General features: G+C 43.4%; 4 protein-coding genes and 1 long non-coding RNA gene across 14 annotated transcripts in view; 4 read left to right on the top strand and 1 right to left on the bottom strand.

Annotated features, from left to right (window-relative positions):
* LOC115249070 (uncharacterized) overlaps positions 1-25748 on the top strand; it is a 36193-nt gene that overhangs the window by 9213 nt on the left and 1232 nt on the right. Inside the window, exons 4-5 of the long non-coding RNA XR_003887779.1 lie at positions 6415-6510; positions 14021-14116. This is a non-coding gene — a long non-coding RNA (uncharacterized lncRNA). The remainder of the gene's footprint in view (positions 1-6414; positions 6511-14020; positions 14117-25748) is intronic.
* LOC105418930 (leucine-rich repeat-containing protein 47-like) lies at positions 24-2002 on the top strand. 2 transcript variants are annotated; one of them, XM_029833287.1, is made up of 4 exons: positions 24-361; positions 909-974; positions 1196-1285; positions 1603-2002. In XM_029833287.1, exons 2-4 carry the CDS (start codon positions 924-926, stop codon positions 1822-1824), a joined length of 363 nt encoding a protein of 120 aa, XP_029689147.1. In that variant the 5' UTR covers positions 24-361; positions 909-923; the 3' UTR covers positions 1825-2002. The 2 variants fall into 2 exon arrangements, with proteins under 2 accessions (XP_029689147.1, XP_029689146.1); XM_029833286.1 differs by lacking the exons at positions 24-361; positions 909-974 and adding an exon at positions 994-1107.
* Positions 2749-25363, bottom strand: LOC101076462 (L-rhamnose-binding lectin SML-like). 3 transcript variants are annotated; one of them, XM_029833274.1, is made up of 11 exons: positions 25269-25358; positions 12519-12674; positions 4913-5068; positions 4626-4658; positions 4481-4543; positions 3990-4125; positions 3555-3664; positions 3432-3476; positions 3227-3359; positions 3034-3137; positions 2749-2909 (listed from the first exon to the last, which is right to left on the bottom strand). In XM_029833274.1, the coding sequence occupies exons 3-11, from the start codon at positions 4941-4943 to the stop codon at positions 2869-2871; spliced, it is 696 nt and encodes a 231-aa protein (XP_029689134.1). In that variant the 5' UTR covers positions 4944-5068; positions 12519-12674; positions 25269-25358; the 3' UTR covers positions 2749-2868. The 3 variants fall into 3 exon arrangements, with proteins under 3 accessions (XP_029689134.1, XP_029689132.1, XP_029689133.1); XM_029833272.1 differs by lacking the exons at positions 2749-2909; positions 3034-3137; positions 3227-3359; ... (4 more) ...; positions 4626-4658; positions 4913-5068 and adding exons at positions 10273-10515; positions 10640-10743; positions 10833-10965; ... (3 more) ...; positions 12086-12148; positions 12231-12263; XM_029833273.1 differs by lacking the exons at positions 2749-2909; positions 3034-3137; positions 3227-3359; ... (5 more) ...; positions 4913-5068; positions 12519-12674 and adding exons at positions 23015-23264; positions 23389-23492; positions 23582-23714; ... (3 more) ...; positions 24836-24898; positions 24981-25013 and having other exon boundaries at positions 25269-25363.
* LOC115249057 (leucine-rich repeat-containing protein 47-like) lies at positions 8036-9956 on the top strand. 4 transcript variants are annotated; one of them, XM_029833284.1, is made up of 4 exons: positions 8036-8407; positions 8954-9022; positions 9244-9333; positions 9651-9956. In XM_029833284.1, the coding sequence occupies exons 2-4, from the start codon at positions 8969-8971 to the stop codon at positions 9870-9872; spliced, it is 366 nt and encodes a 121-aa protein (XP_029689144.1). In that variant the 5' UTR covers positions 8036-8407; positions 8954-8968; the 3' UTR covers positions 9873-9956. The 4 variants fall into 4 exon arrangements, with proteins under 4 accessions (XP_029689144.1, XP_029689145.1, XP_029689142.1 ...); XM_029833285.1 differs by having other exon boundaries at positions 8036-8452; XM_029833282.1 differs by having other exon boundaries at positions 8038-8407; positions 8954-9155.
* LOC115249056 (leucine-rich repeat-containing protein 47-like) lies at positions 20787-22778 on the top strand. 4 transcript variants are annotated; one of them, XM_029833279.1, is made up of 4 exons: positions 20787-21156; positions 21703-21771; positions 21993-22082; positions 22379-22778. In XM_029833279.1, the coding sequence occupies exons 2-4, from the start codon at positions 21718-21720 to the stop codon at positions 22598-22600; spliced, it is 366 nt and encodes a 121-aa protein (XP_029689139.1). In that variant the 5' UTR covers positions 20787-21156; positions 21703-21717; the 3' UTR covers positions 22601-22778. The 4 variants fall into 4 exon arrangements, with proteins under 4 accessions (XP_029689139.1, XP_029689137.1, XP_029689138.1 ...); XM_029833277.1 differs by having other exon boundaries at positions 20788-21156; positions 21703-21904; XM_029833278.1 differs by lacking the exon at positions 20787-21156 and adding an exon at positions 21182-21201 and having other exon boundaries at positions 21703-21904.

Below are 25748 nucleotides of genomic sequence, written 5' to 3'. Positions count from 1 at the left end.
TCTCCCTACTTTGTCTGAGCCCTGAGCTGGTTCATGGCAGTAGGTCAGCGTTGCTGAAAAGCTGCTTGGAGTTTTTTATGAAAACTTGATTCTGTGCTGACTGGGTTAGACTGGGTTGGAAGGGATCAGACTGGGTCACTGCTGTCAACAAGACAACAACCTTAAGAACAGCAGTCCTCTGAACGTGGACCAGCAGGAACCCAGACTTTAACCTACTCAAACTCTGTGGAGAGCTCAGAAAATGTCTGTTGGACCCGATGAAGCTTGAGCAGAGCTGCAGAGGATCTCCCTGAATCCAGGAGATCATTGCCTTTGACACCCCCATCCCCCAAGAAGACTTGAGGCTGCAACTGCTGCAAAGGTGCTACAGCTAAGTGGACGTCTGAGGTCCATTAAATCCTCCAGGGTTTGTTTTTATAATGCACAAAGATCTAAAATTCTGCTTTCATTTTGTCACTCTGGGGTACTGAGCGTAGCCTGGTGACAGAATATTTTCATGGATTTTTATTTTAACATAACTAAATACATCTTTAGGCAGCTTCAGCATTACCATTTGTTTCCTTTGAACTTCTGCTTTATAAAGGCAATCATTCTCTTTAACCTCACATTGTACATTTATTATGGTTATAACCCTTAGGTATGACTTTTATTCTGTCTACGCACATTATATTAATACAGATGTAAAAAAAAACAAAAGATGCCTGTTCAGATATATTTTTTTGTTAAAGCCAGAGATAATCATTTCCTGCAGCTGTGGTTTTATACAAAGAGGAAACAATGAGGAAAGAGGAAGACTCTAAGGCAAACAAAACTGTTAGATCATCAAGTTTTATTTGAATGACGTAGGAAGAAGCCCCAGACAAAACCTTAAAACATGTTGCATCGACAAAAATGTGTTGTGTCCTCAGGTTGCATGAAGATGGATGATAGGACACTTGAAGCAGCAGACTGTCAGCCAATTCTGCTATCGACAGGTCAAAGACATGATGCATAAATGTTGACTGGCAGAAAATAGTAGGAATTCCAAATATTAAAACCAACAGTTTAATGCTTCATAAATCTAGAATGATTTGGGGGGATATAAGATCAAACAGTGAGAAAACCAAGGTGCACGTCATCTTGATATAAACTGAAGACAAAGTCGTGTCATTTTAAGGTTGCAGTGGTTAAACTCACGGCCGATTGTACCTCACAGATCAAAAAGACGACCAAGGAGCTGCTCTTGGAAGTGACAAGTGCCACCAGCCTGCAGACGTGTAAAGACGTGATGGACGCGCTGGTTGCAGTAAGCTTTTAAATGAAGTCACAGCTTTTTTGTCTAGCAGCGAGGTTTCGTACAGGTGTCAACAGCCTACATCAACCCCCCGCTGGCCTAGCTCCACCATTTTACCACTGATCTAAAATTTTCCTGACTACTTTTTTAAAGTACTTATCGATCTGGCCTCCTGTTAGTTAAGTGAGTTTTTGATCCTGGATGAGCCCAAGTTCTTAATACCCAGATTTTTATGTGATGTCTTTTAAAACAATTTCTCCTTTTTACCGTCTTTAATTGGTGTTTCTCCTGCATAAAACAAGCAATGTCGCTTCCTGTTTTAATCACAGAAAATGGCAGAGTTGAACAAGTTCACAGTAGAACATCAGGAAGAAGTGAGCTCAGATGGGGAAGAGGGGAGCCCGCAAGAGCCGTCTGGCCCCCGCGAGATGTCCAGCGAGCTCATCGTGCAGCAGGTCCGAACGGTCGACCACGACGGGAACCTTAAGGTCGTCTACCCGTCAAAGACCGACCTCAACAAAGACATCGACAACTTGACCGTTATTTGGTAGCGAGGATGCAAAAATCACCATTTAATCTCATTCATCAGTACTTCTAAGAATGTTTTTGCTTTAACCATGTAACACCAGACTAAAGTGGTTAACTTAAGATCTGTATCTAAGTAAAATACCTAAAGGACTGTATCATTGAAGTAGTAACCAATAAAGCCTGAACTGGTTATTAAAATGACACCTCTTTGCTTTTATTGTCTTCTGAAATATTTGGGATTCCATGGCATAAAAACATGGAGTGGTGGAATACACCTTTTGACACCTTATGTTTGTTCTATTTGCCTCCTTCCTTAAGATGGGTTCCAGTCTTTAGACAGGAAAGACAGCTGTGTAAGGCTGCTGCTTGTTGGGTTACCTAAACCAGTAAAGCCCCAGTTTGGAGATATTTATAAGGGAAAAACTGAGAAATCAATGTCATTTGCTGCATTTTAATTGTAAAATTTAATTTTTAAATACAACCCCCAGAAAGAAAGAAAATCAATCTTCATCACCAAATTCTAATCAAATGGAATCATGTGTTGTATGCTGTCACGAATACTTGGCTCAAGGTAGCCATGACATACAAATGGGGAGACCAACGATGAGGATTTTCAACCCAACATAACATAACATTTATTAAAGAACCCAGTGGAATATAAAACAGAAAAGTCCAAATAGTCACAAAGAGGGAAACTCCAAACTCCTGCGGCCGTGACAAGCTCCGGGCTCATCTGACGAACTCCACTGCAGCACACCAGAGAGGACGAGAGGGGGCCTCCTCGACGCTCTCCAGACAGGTTTTATACCTGGACCCGTCAGGCAGCCAATCCCAGCAGATGGGCCACAGGTGAGCAGGTGAACATGCTGGGTCGACTGGAAACGCTTGGCACTCCCCTGCAGGTCAGCCAGGGAATTACTCTTCCAGCCAGCCCCGACAACAGTGAGGCACGACAGAGCCGTCACAATGCAGTATGTCATTTTCAGTTTGAATTGATTTTTTTTGTATGTCTTGGTTTGTTGTTTTGTCCTTATTGAAAGCATAAGCTTGCAGAAATGGCTGTAGTTTCATTCTGGAGAGTAATGCTCGTATGGAACAATCACAGGATCTGAAAAAGAAGAAAAAGGTTTAGAGGAGAATAGTGACAACTAGTGGTTCAAGTGCATATTACAAGGACAAAATCTAGACTCATATCACACCAAATGATTCAAGTGTAAACCACTAAAACGTACATTCACAGACGTAAGCCAGCTCCAGGTACTTATAGGTGTTCCTACAGGGGTCTCCAAACAGTGAGCTTCCAACTCTGAACGTGCACCTGTTCTTTCCATTACACCTGTGGATAAACAGTAACGTTACTTATTCCAGGTTTTACTGTGATTCTTCTCACACGTGTGCTGAAACCAGCAAGTTTTGTAGGCGTACAGCTCTGCAACTTTGTTAGTGGGGCCTGAGCAGAGGGTGTTCCTCGTCTGAAAGCTGAAGCGCCTGTAAGAGCACGTGGTCTCGTCCCGACGGCCGTAGTCAGCACCGTACACAGAAATGACCTGTCCTTCAGCTGATGGAGGAAAGCAGAGTAATGAGATCAGAGTAACGTTCTGTGAATGTGAAACGAATAATGAAGTCTTACCGCAGAACAAATGGGCCAGCGAGCCCTCACAGGCAACAACGTGAACTGTCGAAAGAACCAATGAGGTTAGAGGAACATACAGTTACAACCGATGGGGCTGTTTCAGTGTTACTGTTGACTGACTTGCTGGTAGACAGGTGTAGTTGGTGTCCAGGTACTTAAAGGTGCCCACACAGGGATCAGGGGTAGCCACGTCTCTTATGTTGATCTCACATTCTTTTTTGCCATCACATCTGAGTAGAACATAAATGGGAGCAGTTGTTACACGGGACTTTATTTGTCCCTGCAAGCATTTTTTTAATATAATAGGTCAATTGGCCTTTCTGTTGGATCTATAATTTTTTTTAGAATCACTTAATTACCAATAAATATTAAGGGTTAAATTATAACTGTTTCATTCATTTGTTTTCCAATTCAAATTTCCTTTCTATTGTCAAATGAACCATTCACTGCCCGAAGGACTTTGGTTCTGCTAAAAATTGTTGTTGAACGTGAATGTGGTCTGATAGGCTGTCGCATTGGAAGCAACAGCGCCAGTCGGAACAGGAACGTGTCTACCTCGTCTTGACAAGATCCTCCGTGCCTGGTTGCGAGCAGGTTGTGTTGGTCAATTGGCCTACAGGCCTGCCCTCGCTGCAGGTGTCTGTGTCTGCGCGGCCGTACAGGGCGGCTTGCACGCTGATCACTCCCTTCTCTGAAATAGACAGCGAAGGTTTTCTGAGCACAAACCTTTGACACTCTTATTTGATACTTTTTTCTCAGGGGATAGATACTACAGTGTGCAGGAATTACATCAGCATTTAGATAACATTTTATACAATGAAAAGCACTAAATAAATTACTTTTACTTGGCTGGCTTGTGAAAAAAACATTGTTTTTATTTTTTTAAACTAGGGTCTGAGTGTGTATTTTATTTAGAATCAGTGTATTTCTATCAAATTATTTAATGCCACAATTGTAATGCTTGTAAAACCATGAACGGCACTACAATGACACGGCAAAAGCAGCTAAGAAGGTCATTTAAACATGTGTAGCATAGAAGCTCGTACCACATCTCAGGTGATGGACGTTAAATGGGCTTTCACAGGTGGTCACTCTTTCGACAGCGGCGGCTGCAAAGGCAGGACATGTTCATCTGCACTGTTGAATTCATACTCTGAAGCTAGACAAAAAGCCTGTGTAACGTTCGATTACCTGTTGTCATGAGTGAACATGTTGCTGCCAGCACTGGAAAACACAATAAATGCTGCTTTTAATCATGTTTGCAAAGCTTGAATCCTTTTATTAAAAAAATGTATCATGAAATGAAGCATATTGTCGCAAAATTCTACCTGCATGAACACCAAATCACTGCATCACTGTGCCATTCATGTCAGTTGTTATTGCCCATTTAAATATGATATACTTGTCTGTGATTATTATTATTAATAATAATAATAACAAGAACAATAATCATCATCATCAGAGACATGCATACTTACACAAGATGGTGCTCGCTGTGAAGTGCTGCATGGCTGTAGGTCTGTCCTGTAGGTCTGTCCTGTAGTTGAGCTGTGAGGCTTCTGTCGACTCACACCTCTTTTTATCCTGCTGGATCTCCCACAAACCGATATTTTAACCTGTGTAACCTGCACGACCTGTGAAGGAAGTGTCAAACTCTTGGTAAATGCAGCACGTTTACAAGACAAACAGAAGAAAACCCCGGAAATACCTCAGATCTTTGTGCAGGATGATTAGCATCATGTTTTTGAAATCCAGGAAGAAGTGGTGTAGTATCTGACCCGTTCTATGCAGGCTTTACGTCTGTAAGGCCGTAATGTGTTTAGCACCCAGCCTAAGCACCATATTAGGACATGCTCCACATGTGTGTCCTGTGTCTTCCTCCTTTATGTAAAAGGAGCTCCTAAAAGATGACACTGGAGCCTGTGGGCCCCTGGTTGTTCTCCATATGAGGATGTGTAGCATGAAGCATCTTCAAGTATTCCCTTTTTTGGTAATGACTGAACGCTATACCATTGGGTTGGCCATATTGTATAGCGTGAGGTCATCAGTAAAGAATGTGTTTACTCGACTGTATAAGAAGGAGGTGACGATGAAGACACCTCGGAGTTCTTCACCATCGGGACCGCAAAACCTCCCTCGGGCATACTGCAGTGTCCGATTGATACCTGACTGTTCTCTCCAATAAACATCTTTGATAACCAAGTCGGTGTCTGCGAAGATTCCTTCCTCATCAACACATCTCGGCTACCACCAGGAGAAGATTCACAACAGTGGACTCTTGTGGACTCTGTGATGATATAATCCTGTTGTGATACAATACTATTTGCTTCCTTGCCATACTGTAAAGGAGTCCTTTATGACTGTGAGACATTTAGTCTTTGAGTTTAAGAACAAGGAACCTCACAGTTAACTGGTTCTTCAGCTCCAGGTGTCTTATAGTTGAGACAAGTGTTGTGGAGGACAAATGGTGTTTTCACTGTCAACTTCCTGGAGGAGGCCCGAGCATCTCTGCAATTTGGCGTCACAGCGGTGCAGCAACTGTACTTTAGTGGTTATTTTGGAAAACAACACTTATGCTTTGTGTAAGTTTCAAGCTGGTTCTGGAGAAGTTTCCTTTGTCTTCAAAGCTGGGGATTTCATAAAAAGCACGAAATAGATCACTTTTACAGCTACATCAGGATCACACATGTTCTTGCTGTATTAGTTGACTTTTAAAGCAAAATCTGAATTTTAAACTGAAAATGTAGGCCATATGATCAGATTGACTGCATCCATCTTTCTTTTTAATAACATTGTATCTCTTCATTTGGTGGAAAGTAATCTCATCTGAGAGTTCAGAGTTTAAACTCTGGTGATTGATTATTTGTGGGAAAATAATCTCACTTTACAATCAGAGGCTGTCAAAAGCCATATAAGTTTTTTCATTCAGGTGTCCTCATTTCTGTAGCATGTATAAATGTTCCTTGTCTGTCTGTTACAGTGTGAACATCAACAATCAGCAGAATGTGACTGGGATTAAGAGCGAGCAGAGGCGTTGAAGCAGATAGAACGAGGGACAGCACACCTTTATGAACAGGTTCTGTTACTAATTCTACTGCAAACATTCTATTTTCTATTCTTTTTATTCTGCTGATTCTGTATCTGTCACTCGTTGACAACCACGACAATGACAGCTATCGTTCTAACACTGTTGCCAACTGGTTTGACCTATTCGACTCTGATGGCAACCACAGATTATCAGATGTGGTTGCCATCAGTAACAAGCATCAGAGAGATTTAAGGGTGGGAGCACATGTCCAAAATTCCCCTAGACTGAAGAGGAGGAACAGAGGAGTCCAGGAAAGCAGTGCCTCCAAATTCTAGACACACATTATTATTAGATACAGTAACAGCATTTACAGCACAACAGTTTACTGAGGAAAATGTGTCATTAGATGATCATTTCACTCTCATTTATAAATGTTGCTGCATTACATTTTTGTCATCTTATTAAATGTTCTGCTACAACCAGTCTTTTACTGTTACTGTGTTTCAGTAACACCAGTCCGTTTAACCTCTTCAACTCAAATTTACTGATCCCTTTGTGAAATTTAAAAATTCCAGCAGCATGTTAGAAAGAATAGCAAGCAAATAGAAAGAGAAACAGGAAGCACAGAAAATATGGTTAAGTTATTGCACTATGGATGAGAATGAGGTTACTGCACCAAATATATTGCACCAAGTGTCCATTTCTGTGTGTACAGGTGTAAAATGGCTGCCCTCCTTCCCTACTGTCTTCTGTACTCTATGTCCTCATACCGTATGTGTTCCTCCCCCCAAGTGAGGAGTTGTAGAGTGCGATGGCATGATGGACATGAGTTCTTGAGCCTGTTGGTCCGACACTTGGGAGGGAGCAGGCTTTCAATGAACAGGCTCCTCTGGTTGCTGATGACGATGTGCAGGGGGTTGCTGGCATTGTCCATAATACCCAGCAATCTTCCAGAGTCTTCCTCTCTGCCACCTTCAGTCCAGCTTCATGCCGACCACAGAGGTAGGCACCAGGTGGCTAGTGTGTGTTTTCCAGTCCAGTTTATTGTCCAACCATAGCCCGAGGTATTTGTAAGGGCCCACAGCCTCCACCTCAGCTCCCCCTAACAGGAATGGTTGCGGTCTTGGTCGGAGCCTCCCAAAGTCCAGAATAACAATTTCCTTTGTCTTAGAGGTTTTGATCTGTTGGTGATTAGTCGTATAAGTCTATTGAACCTCTATGTTCCATTATTAATAGTCTTTTTTATCTTCAATCACCCATCCATTTATCTTCTGTGTCCCAGTACCACCAGTCCATTTAGCATCTATGTCTACATATGTAGTGTGACAACCCTGGCTGTGTCTTCTCTGCCTGCCTCTCTGTTGTCTCCTCCCTTCTGCAGGCAGTGGGTGGGCCAACTGCTGCTAAGTGGCGATCCAGCTCACCTGGACTGATCAGCTGTGAGGGCTATAAATGCTCCACAGTCTGGGCAGTCACTCTCTTGCTTGGCTCCCTCCAGGACTGCTTGGGTGTTCTGCTTTGGTTTGTTGTTTTGCATGATCAATCAATAAATTCCCTTTGTTCTAAAAAATCCATCCTGTGTGTTCTCCCTACTTTGTCTGAGCCCTGAGCTGGTTCATGGCAGTAGGTCAGCGTTGCTGAAAAGCTGCTTGGAGTTTTTTATGAAAACTTGATTCTGTGCTGACTGGGTTAGACTGGGTTGGAAGGGATCAGACTGGGTCACTGCTGTCAACAAGACAACAACCTTAAGAACAGCAGTCCTCTGAACGTGGACCAGCAGGAACCCAGACTTTAACCTACTCAAACTCTGTGGAGAGCTCAGAAAATGTCTGTTGGACCCGATGAAGCTTGAGCAGAGCTGCAGAGGATCTCCCTGAATCCAGGAGATCATTGCCTTTGACACCCCCATCCCCCAAGAAGACTTGAGGCTGCAACTGCTGCAAAGGTGCTACAGCTAAGTGGACGTCTGAGGTCCATTAAATCCTCCAGGGTTTGTTTTTATAATGCACAAAGATCTAAAATTCTGCTTTCATTTTGTCACTCTGGGGTGCTGAGCGTAGCCTGGTGACAGAATATTTTCATGGATTTTTATTTTAACATAACTAAATACATCTTTAGGCAGCTTCAGCATTACCATTTGTTTCCTTTGAACTTCTGCTTTATAAAGGCAATCATTCTCTTTAACCTCACATTGTACATTTATTATGGTTATAACCCTTAGGTATGACTTTTATTCTGTCTACGCACATTATATTAATACAGATGTAAAAAAAACAAAAGATGCCTGTTCAGATATATTTTTTTGTTAAAGCCAGAGATAATCATTTCCTGCAGCTGTGGTTTTATACAAAGAGGAAACAATGAGGAAAGAGGAAGACTCTAAGGCAAACAAAACTGTTAGATCATCAAGTTTTATTTGAATGACGTAGGAAGAAGCCCCAGACAAAACCTTAAAACATGTTGCATCGACAAAAATGTGTTGTGTCCTCAGGTTGCATGAAGATGGATGATAGGACACTTGAAGCAGCAGACTGTCAGCCAATTCTGCTATCATCGACAGGTCAAAGACATGATGCATAAATGTTGACTGGCAGAAAATAGTAGGAATTCCAAATATTAAAACCAACAGTTTAATGCTTCATAAATCTAGAATGATTGGGGGGGATATAAGATCAAACAGTGAGAAAACCAAGGTGCACGTCATCTTGATATAAACTGAAGACAAAGTCGTGTCATTTTAAGGTTGCAGTGGTTAAACTCACGGCCGATTGTACCTCACAGATCAAAAAGACGACCAAGGAGCTGCTCTTGGAAGTGACAAGTGCCACCAGCCTGCAGACGTGTAAAGACGTGATGGACGCGCTGGTTGCAGTAAGCTTTTAAATGAAGTCACAGCTTTTTTGTCTAGCAGCGAGGTTTCGTACAGGTGTCAACAGCCTACATCAACCCCCCGCTGGCCTAGCTCCACCATTTTACCACTGATCTAAAATTTTCCTGACTACTTTTTTAAAGTACTTATCGATCTGGCCTCCTGTTAGTTAAGTGAGTTTTTGATCCTGGATGAGCCCAAGTTCTTAATACCCAGATTTTTATGTGATGTCTTTTAAAACAATTTCTCCTTTTTACCGTCTTTAATTGGTGTTTCTCCTGCATAAAACAAGCAATGTCGCTTCCTGTTTTAATCACAGAAAATGGCAGAGTTGAACAAGTTCACAGTAGAACATCAGGAAGAAGTGAGCTCAGATGGGGAAGAGGGGAGCCCGCAAGAGCCGTCTGGCCCCCGCGAGATGTCCAGCGAGCTCATCGTGCAGCAGGTCCGAACGGTCGACCACGACGGGAACCTTAAGGTCGTCTACCCGTCAAAGACCGACCTCAACAAAGACATCGACAACTTGACCGTTATTTGGTAGCGAGGATGCAAAAATCACCATTTAATCTCATTCATCAGTACTTCTAAGAATGTTTTTGCTTTAACCATGTAACACCAGACTAAAGTGGTTATCTAAGTAAAATACCTAAAGGACTGTATCATTGAAGTAGTAACCAATAAAGCCTGAACTGGTTATTAAAATGACACCTCTTTGCTTTTATTGTCTTCTGAAGTATTTGGGATCCCATGGCATAAAAACATGGAGTGGTGGAATACACCTTTTGACACCTTATGTTTGTTCTATTTGCCTCCTTCCTTAAGATGGGTTCCAGTCTTTAGACAGGAAAGACAGCTGTGTAAGGCTGCTGCTTGTTGGGTTACCTAAACCAGTAAAGCCCCAGTTTGGAGATATTTATAAGGGAAAAACTGAGAAATCAATGTCATTTGCTGCATTTTAATTGTAAAATTTAATTTTTAAATACAACCCCCAGAAAGAAAGAAAATCAATCTTCATCACCAAATTCTAATCAAATGGAATCATGTGTTGTATGTCATTTTCAGTTTGAATTGATTTTTTTTGTATGTCTTGGTTTGTTGTTTTGTCCTTATTGAAAGCATAAGCTTGCAGAAATGGCTGTAGTTTCATTCTGGAGAGTAATGCTCGTATGGAACAATCACAGGATCTGAAAAAGAAGAAAAAGGTTTAGAGGAGAATAGTGACAACTAGTGGTTCAAGTGCATATTACAAGGACAAAATCTAGACTCATATCACACCAAATGATTCAAGTGTAAACCACTAAAACGTACATTCACAGACGTAAGCCAGCTCCAGGTACTTATAGGTGTTCCTACAGGGGTCTCCAAACAGTGAGCTTCCAACTCTGAACGTGCACCTGTTCTTTCCATTACACCTGTGGATAAACAGTAACGTTACTTATTCCAGGTTTTACTGTGATTCTTCTCACACGTGTGCTGAAACCAGCAAGTGTTGTAGGCGTACAGCTCTGCAACTTTGTTAGTGGGGCCTGAGCAGAGGGTGTTCCTCGTCTGAAAGCTGAAGCGCCTGTAAGAGCACGTGGTCTCGTCCCGACGGCCGTAATCAGCACCGTACACAGAAATGACCTGTCCTTCAGCTGATGGAGGAAAGCAGAGTAATGAGATCAGAGTAACGTTCTGTGAATGTGAAACGAATAATGAAGTCTTACCGCAGAACAAATGGGCCAGCGAGCCCTCACAGGCAACAACGTGAACTGTCGAAAGAACCAATGAGGTTAGAGGAACATACAGTTACAACCGATGGGGCTGTTTCAGTGTTACTGTTGACTGACTTGCTGGTAGACAGGTGTAGTTGGTGTCCAGGTACTTAAAGGTGCCCACACAGGGATCAGGGGTAGCCACGTCTCTTATGTTGATCTCACATTCTTTTTTGCCATCACATCTGAGTAGAACATAAATGGGAGCAGTTGTTACACGGGACTTTATTTGTCCCTGCAAGCATTTTTTTAATATAATAGGTCAATTGGCCTTTCTGTTGGATCTATAATTTTTTTAGAATCACTTAATTACCAATAAATATTAAGGGTTAAATTATAACTGTTTCATTCATTTGTTTTCCAATTCAAATTTCCTTTCTATTGTCAAATGAACCATTCACTGCCCGAAGGACTTTGGTTCTGCTAAAAATTGTTGTTGAACGTGAATGTGGTCTGATAGGCTGTCGCATTGGAAGCAACAGCGCCAGTCGGAACAGGAACGTGTCTACCTCGTCTTGACAAGATCCTCCGTGCCTGGTTGCGAGCAGGCTGTGTTGGTCAATTGGCCTACAGGCCTGCCCTCGCTGCAGGTGTCTGTGTCTGCGCGGCCGTACAGGGCGGCTTGCACGCTGATCACTCCCTTCTCTGAAATAGACAGCGAAGGTTTTCTGAGCACAAACCTTTGACACTCTTATTTGATACTTTTTTCTCAGGGGATAGATACTACAGTGTGCAGGAATTACATCAGCATTTAGATAACATTTTATACAATGAAAAGCACTAAATAAATTACTTTTACTTGGCTGGCTTGTGAAAAAAACATTGTTTTTATTTTTTTAAACTAGGGTCTGAGTGTGTATTTTATTTAGAATCAGTGTATTTCTATCAAATTATTTAATGCCACAATTGTAATGCTTGTAAAACCATGAACGGCACTACAATGACACGGCAAAAGCAGCTAAGAAGGTCATTTAAACATGTGTAGCATAGAAGCTCGTACCACATCTCAGGTGATGGACGTTAAATGGGCTTTCACAGGTGGTCACTCTTTCGACAGCGGCGGCTGCAAAGGCAGGACATGTTCATCTGCACTGTTGAATTCACACTCTGAAGCTAGACAAAAAGCCTGTGTAACGTTCGATTACCTGTTGTCATGAGTGAACATGTTGCTGCCAGCACTGGAAAACACAATAAATGCTGCTTTTAATCATGTTTGCAAAGCTTGAATCCTTTTATTAAAAAAATGTATCATGAAATGAAGCATATTGTCGCAAAATTCTACCTGCATGAACACCAAATCACTGGCATCACTGTGCCATTCATGTCAGTTGTTATTGCCCATTTAAATATGATATACTTGTCTGTGATTATTATTAATAATAATAATAATAACAATAACAATAATCATCATCATCAGAGACATGCATACTTACACAAGATGGTGCTCGCTGTGAAGTGCTGCATGGCTGTAGGTCTGTCCTGTAGGTCTGTCCTGTAGTTGAGCTGTGAGGCTTCTGTCGACTCACACCTCTTTTTATCCTGCTGGATCTCCCACAAACCGATATTTTAACCTGTGTAACCTGCACGACCTGTGAAGGAAGTGTCAAACTCTTGGTAAATGCATCACGTTTACAAGACAAACAGAAGAAAACCCCGGAAATACCTCAGATCTTTGTGCAGGATGATTAGCATCATGTTTTTGAAATCCAGGAAGAAGTGGTGTAGTATCTGACCCGTTCTATGCAGGCTTTACGTCTGTAAGGCCGTAATGTGTTTAGCACCCAGCCTAAGCACCATATTAGGACATGCTCCACATGTGTGTCCTGTGTCTTCCTCCTTTATGTAAAAGGAGCTCCTAAAAGATGACACTGGAGCCTGTGGGCCCCTGGTTGTTCTCCATATGAGGATGTGTAGCATGAAGCATCTTCAAGTATTCCCTTTTTTGGTAATGACTGAACGCTATACCATTGGGTTGGCCATATTGTATAGCGTGAGGTCATCAGTAAAGAATGTGTTTACTCGACTGTATAAGAAGGAGGTGACGATGAAGACACCTCGGAGTTCTTCACCATCGGGACCGCGAAACCTCCCTCGGGCATACTGCAGTGTCCGATTGATACCTGACTGTTCTCTCCAATAAACATCTTTGATAACCAAGTCGGTGTCTGCGAAGATTCCTTCCTCATCAACACATCTCGGCTACCACCAGGAGAAGATTCACAACAGTGGACTCTTGTGGACTCTGTGATGATATAATCCTGTTGTGATACAATACTATTTGCTTCCTTGCCATACTGTAAAGGAGTCCTTTATGACTGTGAGACATTTCGTCTTTGAGTTTAAGAACAAGGAACCTCACAGTTAACTGGTTCTTCAGCTCCAGGTGTCTTATAGTTGAGACAAGTGTTGTGGAGGACAAATGGTGTTTTCACTGTCAACTTCCTGGAGGAGGCCCGAGCATCTCTGCAATTTGGCGTCACAGCGGTGCAGCAACTGTACTTTAGTGGTTATTTTGGAAAACAACACTTATGCTTTGTGTAAGTTTCAAGCTGGTTCTGGAGAAGTTTCCTTTGTCTTCAAAGCTGGGGATTTCATAAAAAGCACGAAATAGATCACTTTTACAGCTACATCAGGATCACACATGTTCTTGCTGTATTAGTTGACTTTTAAAGCAAAATCTGAATTTTAAACTGAAAATGTAGGCCATATGATCAGATTGACTGCATCCATCTTTCTTTTTAATAACATTGTATCTCTTCATTTGGTGGAAAGTAATCTCATCTGAGAGTTCAGAGTTTAAACTCTGGTGATTGATTATTTGTGGGAAAATAATCTCACTTTACAATCAGAGGCTGTCAAAAGCCATATAAGTTTTTTCATTCAGGTGTCCTCATTTCTGTAGCATGTATAAATGTTCCTTGTCTGTCTGTTACAGTGTGAACATCAACAATCAGCAGAATGTGACTGGGATTAAGAGCGAGCAGAGGCGTTGAAGCAGATAGAACGAGGGACAGCACACCTTTATGAACAGGTTCTGTTACTAATTCTACTGCAAACATTCTATTTTCTATTCTTTTTATTCTGCTGATTCTGTATCTGTCACTCGTTGACAACCACGACAATGACACCTATCGTTCTAACACTGTTGCCAACTGGTTTGACCTGTTCGACTCTGATGGCAACCACAGATTATCAGATGTGGTTGCCATCAGTAACAAGCATCAGAGAGATTTAAGGGTGGGAGCACATGTCCAAAATTCCCCTAGACTGAAGAGGAGGAACAGAGGAGTCCAGGAAAGCAGTGCCTCCAAATTCTAGACACACATTATTATTAGATACAGTAACAGCATTTACAGCACAACAGTTTACTGAGGAAAATGTGTCATTAGATGATCATTTCACTCTCATTTATAAATGTTGCTGCATTACATTTTTGTCATCTTATTAAATGTTCTGCTACAACCAGTCTTTTACTGTTACTGTGTTTCAGTAACACCAGTCCGTTTAACCTCTTCAACTCAAATTTACTGATCCCTTTGTGAAATTTAAAAATTCCAGCAGCATGTTAGAAAGAATAGCAAGCAAATAGAAAGAGAAACAGGAAGCACAGAAAATATGGTTAAGTTATTGCACTATGGATGAGAATGAGGTTACTGCACCAAATATATTGCACCAAGTGTCCATTTCTGTGTGTACAGGTGTAAAATGGCTGCCCTCCTTCCCTACTGTCTTCTGTACTCTATGTCCTCATACCGTATGTGTTCCTCCCCCCAAGTGAGGAGTTGTAGAGTGCGATGGCATGATGGACATGAGTTCTTGAGCCTGTTGGTCCGACACTTGGGAGGGAGCAGGCTTTCAATGAACAGGCTCCTCTGGTTGCTGATGACGATGTGCAGGGGGTTGCTGGCATTGTCCATAATACCCAGCAATCTTCCAGAGTCTTCCTCTCTGCCACCTTCAGTCCAGCTTCATGCCGACCACAGAGGTAGGCACCAGGTGGCTAGTGTGTGTTTTCCAGTCCAGTTTATTGTCCAACCATAGCCCGAGGTATTTGTAAGGGCCCACAGCCTCCACCTCAGCTCCCCCTAACAGGAATGGTTGCGGTCTTGGTCGGAGCCTCCCAAAGTCCAGAATAACAATTTCCTTTGTCTTAGAGGTTTTGATCTGTTGGTGATTAGTCGTATAAGTCTATTGAACCTCTATGTTCCATTATTAATAGTCTTTTTTATCTTCAATCACCCATCCATTTATCTTCTGTGTCCCAGTACCACCAGTCCATTTAGCATCTATGTCTACATATGTAGTGTGACAACCCTGGCTGTGTCTTCTCTGCCTGCCTCTCTGTTGTCTCCTCCCTTCTGCAGGCAGTGGGTGGGCCAACTGCTGCTAAGTGGCGATCCAGCTCACCTGGACTGATCAGCTGTGAGGGTGAAATGGAATTTGATTGTGGAATGTAAATTGTATACAAAAGGAGGAAATTGAAATGGTATTCTATTGTGAAATGTAAATTGAGAACAAAAGGAAGGGTGTGATGGAGACTGGGAGAGCAGACGGAATCCATTTGGTTCCTCATTCATTTACATGGAAACAAAGGTTGAAGGAAGACCAGCGTCAAAGGACTGAGGGGGGGACATCCTCAGGCATTCAACTTCTTGCGCCAGCCGGAACACCCGGTGTGAAGACGTCTGCACCTCAGGGGCGGGCCTTCAACTATATAAGATCAGAACTGTATACATTGAGCAGAGATCTCTCCGCATGCTTCGGTGTGTGTATCCTGACCGACTGACTGGATTAAAACCATCTCCTACGCAGTAACTTAGATTAATAGTTTTTCTTCTCCAAACGGCTAAAAATTCCACGACAAACTTGGTGTCAGAAGTGGGATCCTGAGTACGTCCGTCGGGACCCGACTGAGGGGCTGGCCACCTGAATCCACCAAAGGCGATTCATCCTCAAACCCCGCAATCTTACGGAGGAGGACCCAGTCGGTCCCGATCGACGGTCACAGGATTCCTCGAATTCCACGGCTGAATTTAAATTGGTAAGATGTATTTATCGTAATATATGGAACGAATTACTGCGTAGGATAGACGCTAACCTTACTCTGCTAACCGGCGAGCGCCGCTAAACAGCTTAAATAAATACGAAAATCCTGTGAGCCCTTTGAGACGAGATCAGGTTACAAATATAAGTAAACATCAAAGGAAGTCCTGTGAATTTATTAGAAATAAGATCAGGTTACGAAATGAAGTCCTGTGAATTTATTAGAAATAAGATCAGGTTACAAAATTAAGCCCTGTGAATTTATTAGAAATAAGATCAGGTTACAAAATTAAGTCCTGTGAGATCATTGAGGCAAGACCAGGTAATAGTGTAAATCCTGTGAGCAAGAAAAAAGGCAAGACCAGGTATCAAAGTGTAAATCCTGTGAGCAAGAAAAAAGGCAAGACCAGGTATCAAAACGTAAATCCTGTGAGCAAGAAAAAGGCAAGACCAGGTTGTTAAAGGGAAGCCCTGTGATTATTTATTTTTTAAACAAAAAAAAATAAGATCAGGTTGCAATAAAACAGGATCAGGTTACCATGGGAACCTTGCAGAGTAAGGTAAGAGTTGAACGTGGTGCTGGAGACCGACTGTCTCCAGTAATGGACATAATGACTAAGAAGTACGGGCCGGAAAGTTGTGCATATGTCGGGTTGTGGTGTGAACAGTATGGGTTTTCAGAGGGAGGATCGTTAAGTGCGCGACAATTGTCCACCCTGAGGGACAATTTAAATAAGAAAAGGAATGAAATGATGAGCAGAAAGAAACTATCAGCAAAGAATTACACGTGATGATAGATATAGAAGAAAAGTTGAAATGTTGGGAAACAGAATGTGATAACCGTGAGAGAAAGCAATGTCAGAAAGCAATGACGCAATTGAAAGTAGGGACAGTTAAGATAGCAAAGCCCTAGCAGAAACCTCCCCCTCTTCTCCCCCTTCTTCTCCCCCTTTTCCGTCTCTGCAGGACAGCTGGAAATCTGACGCCGGGCCATCCGCCTCTCTTGAAACCACCTACCCGCCGCCTTATCAACTACCACCCAGCCTGACTGCCCCCTCGCGGCCTCCTACACCCCAACGGGCCCCGAGCTCGCCTCTTCTGCCTCTACCCATCCCAGATGACCTTCACCCGCCAGAAGGACTCCACCCAACAACCACAGGGGCGGCCTGTGGGGTGAGCCCAAGAACATCATTCTCCCCTATAGCCACCAGGGGGACGAGAGAACGGGACCACAGGCCCTTGGTACCTGCCTTGACCATGCCAATGGTTCAAGTGGGAGGCCCTCAGGGCAACCCAATGTATGTGTACAGGCCCTGGACAGAAGCAGACATCGTGGAAGCTGCAAAACACCTCCCTCGTCCGGAGAAAGGAGGAGCGACAATGGCAAAAGCTCTGACTGACTTCTTTCGAGACTATGTCCCGACATCCTCTGAGATGGCCAGAATAATGATGAAGATCTGCTCACCCACACAGTTCGCAGCTGTAAAAAGCATCTTCAGCGGGCACTGGCAGCCTGCAACAATCAACTGGGTGTCATCTGGAGCAGACGATGACCCTCATGACATAGCCTATAGGGACTTCACCACCCACCTGATCACCAAGGTAACCGAAGACTTTAAAACACAATGTGATCTCCCCAAGGTTTCTGCGTGTGTTCAGGCAAAGGATGAGGGACCACGAGACTACGTCCAGCGTCTCATGATAGTGTTCGACGATCACAGTGGCATGACCAAGCCTGACCCTTATCCAGGCCCAGAAGTCACCCCGTATGAAATCCCTCCTGAAACAACAATTCCTTCAAGGCCTCCAACACCCACTGAGTCAGCTGGTTAAGGACTCATGCATCGGATGGAGTGATGCTGATACGTGACTCTCCGTGGTGGTAAAGCATGCTGATCACCAGTACAAACGACAGCAGGAAAGAAGGACCGCTACAGAAGAAGAGGACAAGCATACAAAGAGAGCCCTGCAGCAGAAACAACTGGCTCTCCTCAAGTATCCTCCACCAGACGGCGCCAGACGACACGACGGAGGAGGCCCTCCACGTGCCCCATCTCGAGGCCCACCGCACACACGACAGCAACCACCATACCAGGGGCAGGAAGACTCAGACGCCTGCTTCTACTGTGGTCGGAATGGACACTGGTCACGAGACTGCCTCCGGAGGAGAGGAAGAGGGCGTGGCAGAGGGTACCCGCAGGGCAGAGGACGGGGACACTCAGAGCACCAATTCCATTCAGAACCATGGCAACAATTGGACTGACTAGAAAGAGAGGTGGAGCCGGCTGAGGAGCATCCAACCACAATTCAGGCACAGTATCACACCACACCACCACGGGAGCATCCACACGCAAACGTGATTAACCTATTCGTATGTTCATCTATTGTTCCGGAGTTTAAATGGATTTGCATTTGGGGGCTGCCCCATTCAGAGTCAAGCGTGCTACTACAAAAGGCAGAGTGGACCCTGCTGCACATCTGCAAACAGATGATGCAGTGCACTGTACTGCCCACGTCGCACCGAGCCAGGACACAAATTATGAGGAGCGTTTCTACGCACAAGCCTCAGTCCACCACTGATACTATGTACTGGGATCCCATGCGCTGCGCTGCGTCTGTCAACTTGTCTGTTTGTGTGTCTGTCAACTGTTTGATGTTCAAATGCTGCAATGTATTGAATCCAGCCACCCTCCTCCCCATCCCGGAGGAGGGCAACCCTCTTGATTGCGTGACGGAACTCTCTGTGTCTTGTTCCCCACGTCCTGACCTCATGGATCAACCTCTTATCAATCCTGATCTTGTTCTTTTGTCGATGGGTCAGCATCCCGGGATGCGGACACGGGCCGGTGCAAAGCCGGTTACGCAGTCTGTGACTCCCGCGGCACTGTTGAATCTGCATCATTACCGTCCAACTACTCAGCTCAAGCCGCTGAATTGGTGGCCCTTACCAGAGCTTGCCACCTCGCAGCCAACCAGTCAGTTACCATCTTCACTGATTCTAGGTACGCCTTTGGTGTAGTTCATGACTTTGGAGCATTGTGGAAGCACAGGGGCTTCCTCAAGTCTGACGGCGCTCCCATCTTGAATCATCGGCTGGTGGCGGCTCTTTTGGACGCTGTCCTTCTCCCCTCACAGGTCGCAATCTTCACTTGCCACACAGAAGGATAAGCAGCTCTGGCGCCAGGTGGGGGCAGTCCATACTCAACACGGCTGGATGGGCCCTAATGGCAAACCATGCTTGCCCTCGGCTCTTTTCCATCACTACGCCAAGTTGACTCATGGTCTCGACCATGCGTCAAAAGGGGGGATGCTAGAAATTATGTCAGAGCATTGGTTCACAAAAGGGTTCACCCCAGTGGCTGAGAAATTTTGTAAAGCCTGCGTAGTATGTGCTACACACAACCCCGGAAGACCAACATCAAATTCAGCACAAGCAGCTCATCCTCCACCAACCCGACCGTTTGAGCATGTGATGATGGACTTTATAGAGTTACACCCAGCAGAAGAAATCTCACTAAGTCTCTTTCAGAAATCCGGGCACGAGTGAAAGCAGCATTGCCGTCTCCAGCGGACCAACAGCTCCATCCGTTACATCCAGGGGACTACGTGGTGATCAAAGACTTCCGGAGGACCAGGTGGAACCAGAAACGGTGGCAAGGCCCATTCCAAATTCTGCTGGTGACTCAGACCGCAGTGAAAGTAGCCGAGAGAGCAACGTGGATCCACGCGTCCCACTGCAAGAAGGTGCCAGAGCCGAAGGAGCCAGTCAGTAGGGAGTGAAACTAGCGTCCCTGCTGCTCCAAGTGGCGTGCCAAGCCACCAACGAAAGAACAAGAGGAGCCTCCAAGGAAAGCCTTTGCATCCCAGGCGACGGACCGACCTGATCCTGAGGAAATTCCTGTGTGTCCTGGGTGTGATATCAATCACAGCAGTACTACTCATCTTCTCCCGAGCACCACTCAAGAAACCGGACTTTACAATTCATCTGAATGTGGACTGGAAGAGGATTATAAAGATGAACTAAGTTACTGATGTATTTCAAGTTTACTGTCAAAATCAGGTTGATCCAAGTAGGATCAAAAGGGGGGAATTGAAATGGAATTTGATTGTGGAATGTAAATTGTATACAAAAGGAGGAAATTGAAATGGTATTCTATTGTGAAATGTAAATTGAGAACAAAAGGAAGGGTGTGATGGAGACTGGGAGAGCAGACGGAATCCATTTGGTTCCTCATTCATTTACATGGAAACAAAGGTTGAAGGAAGACCAGCGTCAAAGGACTGAGGGGGGGACATCCTCAGGCATTCAACTTCTTGCGCCAGCCGGAACACCCGGTGTGAAGACGTCTGCACCTCAGGGGCGGGCCTTCAACTATATAAGATCAGAACTGTATACATTGAGCAGAGATCTCTCCGCATGCTTCGGTGTGTGTATCCTGACCGACTGACTGGATTAAAACCATCTCCTACGCAGTAACTTAGATTAATAGTTTTTCTTCTCCAAACGGCTAAAAATTCCACGACAAGGGCTATAAATGCTCCACAGTCTGGGCAGTCACTCTCTTGCTTGGCTCCCTCCAGGACTGCTTGGGTGTTCTGCTTTGGTTTGTTGTTTTGCATGATCAATCAATAAATTCCCTTTGTTCTAAAAAATCCATCCTGTGTGTTCTCCCTACTTTGTCTGAGCCCTGAGCTGGTTCATGGCAGTAGGTCAGCGTTGCTGAAAAGCTGCTTGGAGTTTTTTATGAAAACTTGATTCTGTGCTGACTGGGTTAGACTGGGTTGGAAGGGATCAGACTGGGTCACTGCTGTCAACAAGACAACAACCTTAAGAACAGCAGTCCTCTGAACGTGGACCAGCAGGAACCCAGACTTTAACCTACTCAAACTCTGTGGAGAGCTCAGAAAATGTCTGTTGGACCCGATGAAGCTTGAGCAGAGCTGCAGAGGATCTCCCTGAATCCAGGAGATCATTGCCTTTGACACCCCCATCCCCCAAGAAGACTTGAGGCTGCAACTGCTGCAAAGGTGCTACAGCTAAGTGGACGTCTGAGGTCCATTAAATCCTCCAGGGTTTGTTTTTATAATGCACAAAGATCTAAAATTCTGCTTTCATTTTGTCACTCTGGGGTACTGAGCGTAGCCTGGTGACAGAATATTTTCATGGATTTTTATTTTAACATAACTAAATACATCTTTAGGCAGCTTCAGCATTACCATTTGTTTCCTTTGAACTTCTGCTTTATAAAGGCAATCATTCTCTTTAACCTCACATTGTACATTTATTATGGTTATAACCCTTAGGTATGACTTTTATTCTGTCTACGCACATTATATTAATACAGATGTAAAAAAAACAAAAGATGCCTGTTCAGATATATTTTTTTGTTAAAGCCAGAGATAATCATTTCCTGCAGCTGTGGTTTTATACAAAGAGGAAACAATGAGGAAAGAGGAAGACTCTAAGGCAAACAAAACTGTTAGATCATCAAGTTTTATTTGAATGACGTAGGAAGAAGCCCCAGACAAAACCTTAAAACATGTTGCATCGACAAAAATGTGTTGTGTCCTCAGGTTGCATGAAGATGGATGATAGGACACTTGAAGCAGCAGACTGTCAGCCAATTCTGCTATCATCGACAGGTCAAAGACATGATGCATAAATGTTGACTGGCAGAAAATAGTAGGAATTCCAAATATTAAAACCAACAGTTTAATGCTTCATAAATCTAGAATGATTGGGGGGGATATAAGATCAAACAGTGAGAAAACCAAGGTGCACGTCATCTTGATATAAACTGAAGACAAAGTCGTGTCATTTTAAGGTTGCAGTGGTTAAACTCACGGCCGATTGTACCTCACAGATCAAAAAGACGACCAAGGAGCTGCTCTTGGAAGTGACAAGTGCCACCAGCCTGCAGACGTGTAAAGACGTGATGGACGCGCTGGTTGCAGTAAGCTTTTAAATGAAGTCACAGCTTTTTTGTCTAGCAGCGAGGTTTCGTACAGGTGTCAACAGCCTAGCTCCACCATTTTACCACTGATCTAAAATTGTCCTGACTACTTTTTTAAAGTACTTATCGATCTGGCCTCCTGTTAGTTAAGTGAGTTTTTGATCCTGGATGAGCCCAAGTTCTTAATACCCAGATTTTTATGTGATGTCTTTTAAAACAATTTCTCCTTTTTACCATCTTTAATTGGTGTTTCTCCTGCATAAAACAAGCAATGTCGCTTCCTGTTTTAATCACAGAAAATGGCAGAGTTGAACAAGTTCACAGTAGAACATCAGGAAGAAGTGAGCTCAGATGGGGAAGAGGGGAGCCCGCAAGAGCCGTCTGGCCCCCGCGAGATGTCCAGCGAGCTCATCGTGCAGCAGGTCCGAACGGTCGACCACGACGGGAACCTTAAGGTCGTCTACCCGTCAAAGACCGACCTCAACAAAGACATCGACAACTTGACCGTTATTTGGTAGCGAGGATGCAAAAATCACCATTTAATCTCATTCATCAGTACTTCTAAGAATGTTTTTGCTTTAACCATGTAACACCAGACTAAAGTGGTTAACTTAAGATCTGTATCTAAGTAAAATACCTAAAGGACTGTATCATTGAAGTAGTAACCAATAAAGCCTGAACTGGTTATTAAAATGACACCTCTTTGCTTTTATTGTCTTCTGAAATATTTGGGATTCCATGGCATAAAAACATGGAGTGGTGGAATACACCTTTTGACACCTTATGTTTGTTCTATTTGCCTCCTTCCTTAAGATGGGTTCCAGTCTTTAGACAGGAAAGACAGCTGTGTAAGGCTGCTGCTTGTTGGGTTACCTAAACCAGTAAAGCCCCAGTTTGGAGATATTTATAAGGGAAAAACTGAGAAATCAATGTCATTTGCTGCATTTTAATTGTAAAATTTAATTTTTAAATACAACCCCCAGAAAGAAAGAAAATCAATCTTCATCACCAAATTCTAATCAAATGGAATCATGTGTTGTATGCAGTATGTCATTTTCAGTTTGAATTGATTTTTTTTGTATGTCTTGGTTTGTTGTTTTGTCCTCATTGGAAGCATAAGCTTGCAGAAATGGCTGTAGTTTCATTCTGGAGAGTAATGCTCGTATGGAACAATCACAGGATCTGAAAAAGAAGAAAAAGGTTTAGAGGAGAATAGTGACAACTAGTGGTTCAAGTGCATATTACAAGGACAAAATCTAGACTCATATCACACCAAATGATTCAAGTGTAAACCACTAAAACGTACATTCACAGACGTAAGCCAGCTCCAGGTACTTATAGGTGTTCCTACAGGGGTCTCCAAACAGTGAGCTTCCAACTCTGAACGTGCACCTGTTCTTTCCATTACACCTGTGGATAAACAGTAACGTTACTTATTCCAGGTTTTACTGTGATTCTTCTCACACGTGTGCTGAAACCAGCAAGTTTTGTAGGCGTACAGCTCTGCAACTTTGTTAGTGGGGCCTGAGCAGAGGGTGTTCCTCGTCTGAAAGCTGAAGCGCCTGTAAGAGCACGTGGTCTCGTCCCGACGGCCGTAATCAGCACCGTACACAGAAATGACCTGTCCTTCAGCTGATGGAGGAAAGCAGAGTAATGAGATCAGAGTAACGTTCTGTGAATGTGAAACGAATAATGAAGTCTTACCGCAGAACAAATGGGCCAGCGAGCCCTCACAGGCAACAACGTGAACTGTCGAAAGAACCAATGAGGTTAGAGGAACATACAGTTACAACCGATGGGGCTGTTTCAGTGTTACTGTTGACTGACTTGCTGGTAGACAGGTGTAGTTGGTGTCCAGGTACTTAAAGGTGCCCACACAGGGATCAGGGGTAGCCACGTCTCTTATGTTGATCTCACATTCTTTTTTGCCATCACATCTGAGTAGAACATAAATGGGAGCAGTTGTTACACGGGACTTTATTTGTCCCTGCAAGCATTTTTTTAATATAATAGGTCAATTGGCCTTTCTGTTGGATCTATAATTTTTTTTAGAATCACTTAATTACCAATAAATATTAAGGGTTAAATTATAACTGTTTCATTCATTTGTTTTCCAATTCAAATTTCCTTTCTATTGTCAAATGAACCATTCACTGCCCGAAGGACTTTGGTTCTGCTAAAAATTGTTGTTGAACGTGAATGTGGTCTGATAGGCTGTCGCATTGGAAGCAACAGCGCCGGTCGGAACAGGAACGTGTCTACCTCGTCTTGACAAGATCCTCCGTGCCTGGTTGCGAGCAGGTTGTGTTGGTCAATTGGCCTACAGGCCTGCCCTCGCTGCAGGTGTCCGTGTCTGCGCGGCCGTACAGGGCAGCTTGCACGCTGATCACTCCCTTCTCTGAAATAGACAGCGAAGGTTTTCTGAGCACAAACCTTTGACACTCTTATTTGATACTTTTTTCTCAGGGGATAGATACTACAGTGTGCAGGAATTACATCAGCATTTAGATAACATTTTATACAATGAAAAGCACTAAATAAATTACTTTTACTTGGCTGGCTTGTGAAAAAAACATTGTTTTTATTTTTTTAAACTAGGGTCTGAGTGTGTATTTTATTTAGAATCAGTGTATTTCTATCAAATTATTTAATGCCACAATTGTAATGCTTGTAAAACCATGAACGGCACTACAATGACACGGCAAAAGCAGCTAAGAAGGTCATTTAAACATGTGTAGCATAGAAGCTCGTACCACATCTCAGGTGATGGACGTTAAATGGGCTTTCACAGGTGGTCACTCTTTCGACAGCGGCGGCTGCAAAGGCAGGACATGTTCATCTGCACTGTTGAATTCACACTCTGAAGCTAGACAAAAAGCCTGTGTAACGTTCGATTACCTGTTGTCATGAGTGAACATGTTGCTGCCAGCACTGGAAAACACAATAAATGCTGCTTTTAATCATGTTTGCAAAGCTTGAATCCTTTTATTAAAAAAATGTATCATGAAATGAAGCATATTGTCGCAAAATTCTACCTGCATGAACACCAAATCACTGGCATCACTGTGCCATTCATGTCAGTTGTTATTGCCCATTTAAATATGATATACTTGTCTGTGATTATTATTATTAATAATAATAATAACAATAACAATAATCATCATCATCAGAGACATGCATACTTACACAAGATGGTGCTCGCTGTGAAGTGCTGCATGGCTGTAGGTCTGTCCTGTAGGTCTGTCCTGTAGTTGAGCTGTGAGGCTTCTGTCGACTCACACCTCTTTTATCCTGCTGGATCTCCCACAAACCGATATTTTAACCTGTGTAACCTGCACGACCTGTGAAGGAAGTGTCAAACTCTTGGTAAATGCATCACGTTTACAAGACAAACAGAAGAAAACCCCGGAAATACCTCAGATCTTTGTGCAGGATGATTAGCATCATGTTTTTGAAATCCAGGAAGAAGTGGTGTAGTATCTGACCCGTTCTATGCAGGCTTTACGTCTGTAAGGCCGTAATGTGTTTAGCACCCAGCCTAAGCACCATATTAGGACATGCTCCACATGTGTGTCCTGTGTCTTCCTCCTTTATGTAAAAGGAGCTCCTAAAAGATGACACTGGAGCCTGTGGGCCCCTGGTTGTTCTCCATATGAGGATGTGTAG

This window comes from Takifugu rubripes, chromosome 3, assembly GCF_901000725.2.
Source record: "Takifugu rubripes chromosome 3, fTakRub1.2, whole genome shotgun sequence".
Lineage (NCBI taxonomy): Eukaryota > Metazoa > Chordata > Actinopteri > Tetraodontiformes > Tetraodontidae > Takifugu > Takifugu rubripes.
Note: the sequence above shows the minus strand (reverse complement) of the source record. Positions and strands in the feature narration are given on the sequence as shown.